Here is a 7048-nt window from a genome sequence, read left to right on the forward strand (position 1 = left end):
TCTCTTACCTGTCTGTTGAAAAAATGATATAACAAGTGACACAACAGGAAAACAACAGGATGTCATGCTATCTGATCCACTTGTTTTGGACTATAGTTCCAGCAAAGGACACTGTTACTGCTAAAAAGTTGGATGGTAGAGGTGAATAATAACTACCATCATGTGTGAACTCCTATTGCACATGTAAAATCTGTTGTATATCTTTGAAAGAAAGAACAAAGTACAGAGGCCTGCAATGTTTTTCTGACTACAAAACCTCATAGAATTCCCACAATGCATTGGGAACCACAGACATTCTTCTCACATTTGTTATAATATTCATTCAAATCCATGGAATATGGTCTAATGAGAGCTACAGACACAGTGACAGTCAATCACATGCTCAGCCATGCCAGGGAGGCGAAGTCAACCATAAACCACAGCTAGGTAAGCATCAAGTAGAGCCTGTCCCATACACCTAACTCCAAGGAAAAGAAGGCTTTCAAAGCCAAAGAACTGTTCATACCTCTTGCTATAAATAGCTCGTCAGTGAATGTTACGGGGTTTAAAGTCTTAAATCTCCCCCCTGTTGCCCTGCCACGTTCACTCCTGGTGAGAGGCATGACTTCTTCCTGTTTGCTTCCACAAGATCCGCTTATGTCTGCCCACATTTCGCAGCCTTTCAGAAATCACAGAGTAAACAGACACATGCGGGATCAGCCGGACCAGGACCGGGCAGCTTCTATAAATCATGCCAGTCTATTCCGAGTTTTCCTCCGAGTCCTGAAACAATGACAAACTACAACAGTGCCATTTTCTGTCAGCTTGACCCATCTGTATGCTGTTCCACGCTGTAACTGGTATGTACGCTGTTCAGCAGATTATAGGGCTGGAATCAATGACTCCATTGCTAGTTTTGCATATTAAGTCATTGTTTCCAAAAACAAAGGCAAAAAATTATATTAAGCTGTTATTTTTTCATGAAACTTCATGTTTTGGGGGGCGGTGTTTGCCAGGAAAATACATTATAATCTGTATTATAATTAATCTACATTATAATACACCTACATCACATTTCACCCAATTGATTGGCTCTCCAATTAGAGCAAATGTCTTCATTTAACTTCTTACACATGCTGTATAGTGCTGCAAGCTCATTTCTTTCTGTTACTGCCAGAGAAAAAAAATTAAGGTGTTGCAATTAAACCCTATGAGGAAGTAGAAGATAAATCTTTTCAATTTTACTATTGATCAGAGGGCAAGAGCACAAGGCTTGTCCTAATGAACAGCAGGATAGAGGACCAATCAGACTCTATGCAGATTTCCCAAGCTGATTTAATAGCATTCCAGTAATCTATGCAGAATCATTGAAGCAACCTCTAAGGTGGCAAAGCTTAGAGTGTCTTCATGCTCTGGATTATGAATATGTTTCAGACAGAAACAATGTAAGATAATTGAGGGTGACTCATAAAATTTTTAAATTGCTCACAAGTATGCCTTGTATGAAATTACACATGTAGTTACACCCCCGTAATTCCGTGTGATGACACTGCCCTGAACAAGCAGAGGGTTTAAATTACTTATACTGATCATGTGAGCTCTTAAACAAGCTTTTAACCATCAGTCCCTCTAAAGGGAGCTTTATTTATTGCCCAACACATTAACAGTAATTGACAGTCTACATGACCAAAATCTATTATTACTAACAGTGATGACGCACTTAACGACTCTAAGGGTTAAAGGTCAAGCAACACACAGGAACACCCAGAAGGTTCATAAGTCTCTTCCTCTGTGGAGTCAGCTGTCAGAACTGCCAGAACTCTGAGGTCTTGCGGGCTAGACTCATGTCTCTCTGGGCACAGGCTGTGCGTATTTACATGTGGGAGCGGAGCTGCTCATCTTGACACAGGCCTAAAGACAACGAGGCAGAAGCAGCCTTTGGTCCTTCTGGCCCCTCAAGATTTAAAATCTGTGTCGCTGACAGCCTTGTCTGACATCCACCCCATTTCTTATCCTGACAGGAAGCTCACCCTTAATGGCAAGAAGGGCTTCTAGAGAATGAGATTGTGTTGTCAGTGCAGGGCTTGAGCTGTCGACCTGTTTCAGTGTTTGTTTGCAGGCCAGTGCAGTGTTTGCTGGCCTCCTTCAAGTCTTTCGTCCTGCTGAAGTTTTCCTTCTTAAGCTGCTTTGCTTAATGCAAATCGCTGCTTCCCTGGCTGAGAAAAGCCTCAATTTGAGGATTGACATGATGAAGGGGGGGGAATAAAAAGCAAGAAGTCTTATAAGATCACAGCAAAAGAAATGCTTCAAAGGCCACGTTTTAATTATCTGAGCTTTCTGGACTGGTCACTGAAGACATGTGACAATAGTCTCGGTGGAGCAAACTCTGTGTCGTGGTACTGTCATACCTTTGAGCTGTCTGTCCAAACTGTTTCACACACTGCTTAATATTACCTGTGCGAGCAAAAGCATGTATGCAAGGGGCAGTTGGAAAGTGATAAAGTGTGTGTCAGCGTGACACACTGTGTGACTGTAATTGTCGAGAAGCATGAGAATGTCCATTTTTTTCCGTGTGAGTAAGCACTGCTGCTTTGAAGCTGAACTCCCCGTGGAGGGACACGGATCTTTCAGTGTGTGGGAGAGCACAGACCTCATTATTTCCCAAGCCGAACTCATCCCACACTCCCATCCCTTCCGTGAGCTCTTAAAGATTGGTTTCTCGTGCAACATTCTGCCTGCACGGTGTCACGCGTCTGCCCCGCAGGGGCAACGGTCCACACGTGCTCCGGAGGTCTCGTTCTGCTGATCTCCTCCGCGCGGGTATCCAGCTACGCTCCCGTCTCCCCGAATGAGGACTGCACCACACGGACGAAGTGAAAGGACGACCACATCCTGAACAACGGCACTACACTTCCACAGAGAACAGACGGTGACAGAGGTGGAGATCTAATGGGTGTTTAGCCCTGTTTAGACTCTTTGTTTGATCACGGTTGAGAACTCTACTTGTAACAGTGGTGTTACAAAAAGGAGAATCCTTTCTGAGATCCTCTGACTAATTTTATTTTAATTGAATAATAACATTAAGGGATGTTCTTTATGGTCCCACACGTCAGTGTAGTGAATGTACGTAATACACAGCTTTACTGATTATATTCAACAGTGCACCAGAGCAGTCAGATATGTTCTTTTCTATCCCAGAGGCACCATACCAACACTAAAAACCTAATTCCAGTCTGGCTAAATGATTAAATCTTACTAACTTACACTTAGCTGCTAAGCATGAACCTTCTCTCAACCTTTAATCGGATCTTAACACTAAGCCTACTGTATTTTTAATCTCCTGGCAGAATTTTATTTGCACCGAGGACTAAGCAAATAAAATAAATCCATAGGCCTTGTACTGTGTTTAACTCATCAGTTACTTTCTTAGCAAAAGGGTTTTTTTATTAATTAAATATTTTTTTTCTATTCTTCTGTTTGCTGGATGATATATATTTCCTGTGCCTGCAGTGTGCAACCTGCCAGTTTAGTGATTCAAAAAGCAGAGGTGCCAGGTGGGTGTGGACTGCCTGCCTCATAAAACACGAGTGCCAGGGGCAAACTGGAGGGCTAAAGATGATATAGACAATAAGGAGGCAGTATATTTCTGTAAGTGTAACAGAGCTGCAGCTCATGTGGTTTGTCAAACACAGAGACAGCAGTCCCATGTTTAGCAACAAATGAAATCCTCCTGTGAGAGGTGATTCAGTGTCTCCAGTGACTGTAACAGACAGCCTTCCAGTTCACGCCATATGCTTCCAAGTCATTGCGTACTGTGTAACAGCTGGGCACCTGTGTGAAATATCACCGTAGCACAGTGCCACCACCACCCACACATCTTCACTCCTGGCTCTAGACACTTTTCTCTCTAGTTATTGTGAGGGATTCACCATTCCTGCCACATACATCACTCTGTGTAGCACCTACTGGATATTTTTATAACACCACAAATCCCCCTCCAAAAAAGAAAAAAAAAGACTAGCCATGGTTCAACAGCTCTTGCACAACTTAAAAATGATAAAGGAAAACTAAAATCAAAATGGATCTTTTTGATTGATGTCCTTCATTGCTGTTTTTATAATATGGCTTGTGAGAGAAAAAATATATTAATCAACATGTACTGTTTTAACAGTACAGTCAATGAAGAGTGGATATAATCAGTTCCCACCCAAATAGGCATTGGGAAAAACTGAAGCTTTCCATATGGTCTTTAAAAAACCAAACTACAAAATTTGGATCAGATTTGAACGTCTAAGTCTATTATTAGCTACAACATTAAGCTTTTTAAAAATTACTATGTTATAACATAATTTAACCTAACAGAGTTATAACATTAATTAGAACACTACAGGCAAGCATGGCACTGATATTCAACCACACATTATTCTTACTAGTAATATTTTCTTTCTGTAAATTAAGCTGAAGCTCAGATCTCCAAGTTGTTGGACAAGCAAAACAAATCATGTGTTTAACTATTAACACAAGCCATGAGGACATGAGGACATGTGTCATCCCTGTTCATCTTCTGTGCAAAAAGAAAAAGATCTGTGAACTCAAGGAACTTGAGGAAGACCACACTGATGGACAGTAATGAAGACTGCATTTCACAGTTTGACTCAATGATTCAATTAAGACTGCATAACGCAGTGCAATTCAGGGCGTACACACTTGATCCTGGATGGATCTTTTGGCTGACCTTTCAGAAAATGACATTTTAAACCATTACTTGAGCATGAATTTCAATCATAGAGACATCCATCTGAATTTGTTACCAGGCAGAGCTTTGTAAGATTATCTGATTTTTAAGATTTCTATGTATGAGTTTCTTATTTCGTGCAGACACACAAAACTGATTATGAGGGTAAAATTCAAACACCTTTAACAGAATCTTCACAGAATGCATTTCCTTTAGTATTTCAGGTCACACTCATATAAATTTAATCAACACTGAATATAACGGTCCTGGAAAGAGATGAACTGTGGTGATTTTATATGACTACACATTTTCGTACTCCCCATCACTTTAACTGACACCTACACAAGAAAACGCACTGGGGTAAAAAGGCACTGAAGCACCATGAACGGATGTGAAGGTGGTGGTTTTACTGCACTATGAGTGCTAGCATTAGCTCATCAGCTTCTAGCTAATTCAGCATTTGGAGTTGTTCTCCATCACCTCACATAATTGTAAAATCAGGATGTTATTACAAAGATGCAAACCACTACACAATAATGTGAAATATCGACAAATAAAACAAGATATGAGCAGATATTCAGGAGTCACTGTACATCATTGCTACCCTAGAATGGCTTCCATTATGCATGTTTTACAGTACAAAACTCTTTCTGTGGAAAAGGAAGTTACTCTGAAATGGACCCCCTCCCTCAAATAAATTAATCAGGCTATCCAGTGTTGAGTGCATTTCGTATTGGAAGTGGTCTAATAGCAGTTCATTGGGATTTTCCTTAATTAAAACATAGCTCACCCACAGGGACACAGTTCTTATAGCAATAGCTCTAGGTGCGTTCAAAGAAATGCAGAGTCATTAAGATCTCTTCAAAGAGAGGAGAGCACAAAATAAATGAGCTAAGGAGAAAAATGAAAGTTTTGTGCACTCTTCATGAAACATTAAGCAGTCTTGATGAATCACACAAGGTAAGCACTAAACATAAGATGGCACAAATCAGGCCTGGTGTTTGTTTTGGGGTTGTTAATTGATTGAGACAACTGTGTCCATCCAGGACAACCAAAGGACAACCAAAGAGTTTTTTTCGTTTTCAGGAACCTTGAGAAGCCTCATTCTTCAGTCTTTCCAGGAGCTCCTCTTGACTAATAGAGGCGTTAACTTTAACTATCTTTTCTCTGGATTTACCACCCTGAAATATAATAACAAACACAAACACACACACACACATTATGTAGTCAATTACATAAAGATGGCGAAACAAAGTCAATACAAAATAATCACGGGGTTTTCGTATTATAAATGATAAATATCTTAATTAAAGTCTAGGCCCATTTGGACATTTTATCGCCGTAAGGTGTACCTTATCTAGGCTTATCTCACTCTTCCTCAACACCAGCACTTTGGATAAGTACCGCAGAAGTTCGGCGTTGGCCTCGCCGTCTGTGGGGGGGGCTGAGATGGCCACACCCACCGCCTCCGAGCTCACGTCTGACCGCAAACAGCCATGTCAGTACTTCAACATTGTTGCTTGAATTAGTATTGAATAAGATAAAGGCTCTTTGCAGCCAGCTCAGAAACGCAGGCTCCCATTGATGTGGAAGATCACAACATTAGCAAATATACACCACCATTTTAAGCATGGGATGAAAGCACACAGAACAGAGGAAACATAGTCTGTTTCACCAAAAGTGATACACGTTTTATCAAATGTCCATAAAACTATGGAATAACCAACCTGTGACAGCATTTTGCTTTGCTCCAGGCTTTGCGTGTATTGCGATTGCAAATTCACCGTCTTTGATTTTGGAAACTGGACCGGTCGGCGTTGCTTGTTGTTTCTGAACACTTTTAGTCTGAGCAGATATGAGGCATCAACATTAATCACTTAACACCAACGAATCTGAAATTATGGAAGAATTTACGCCAGTTACGTAACTCAAATTCTGCAGTGATAAACAACAAATAAATAAAATGACACTAGGAAGTTCAGATCCTACCGATTTGTCTTTTTTGTCTTTTTTGGGCATCTTCCCGTGAGATACTCTTCCGTGGAGAAACACAGCCGTGCTCAGTCGTTTATGAAACACCTCAGCGTGTGTAAATGGCGGTATTCTCATAAAACTACGTAGAGTCTGACAGTGCATTAAGTGCGGTGGTGTAGATTTAAAGTAAGCTACTTTAACACAAGTTAGCTGGTTAGCCGCTTTAGCTATCAAAACATGTCAGATAAAGAACTTTGCGCATGTCGTGAAATGTGCGCTGTGGTGCGTCAACTCTGCGTCCAAAACACGCAGGAAGGTTGATTTAGAGAAAGAATGACGAATTCAGATTAAAGTCATTCT

General features: G+C 40.8%; 1 protein-coding gene across 1 annotated transcript; it reads right to left on the minus strand.

Annotated features, from left to right (window-relative positions):
* Positions 1–4880: 4880 nt before the first annotated feature.
* c11h15orf40 (chromosome 11 C15orf40 homolog) lies at positions 4881–7016 on the minus strand. Its single transcript, XM_077021511.1, has 4 exons — positions 6704–7016; positions 6442–6559; positions 6067–6194; positions 4881–5895 (listed from the first exon to the last, which is right to left on the minus strand). The coding sequence occupies exons 1-4, from the start codon at positions 6848–6850 to the stop codon at positions 5797–5799; spliced, it is 492 nt and encodes a 163-aa protein (XP_076877626.1). The 5' UTR covers positions 6851–7016; the 3' UTR covers positions 4881–5796.
* Positions 7017–7048: the final 32 nt, after the last annotated feature.

Source organism: Brachyhypopomus gauderio, chromosome 11, assembly GCF_052324685.1.
Source record: "Brachyhypopomus gauderio isolate BG-103 chromosome 11, BGAUD_0.2, whole genome shotgun sequence".
NCBI lineage: Eukaryota > Metazoa > Chordata > Actinopteri > Gymnotiformes > Hypopomidae > Brachyhypopomus > Brachyhypopomus gauderio.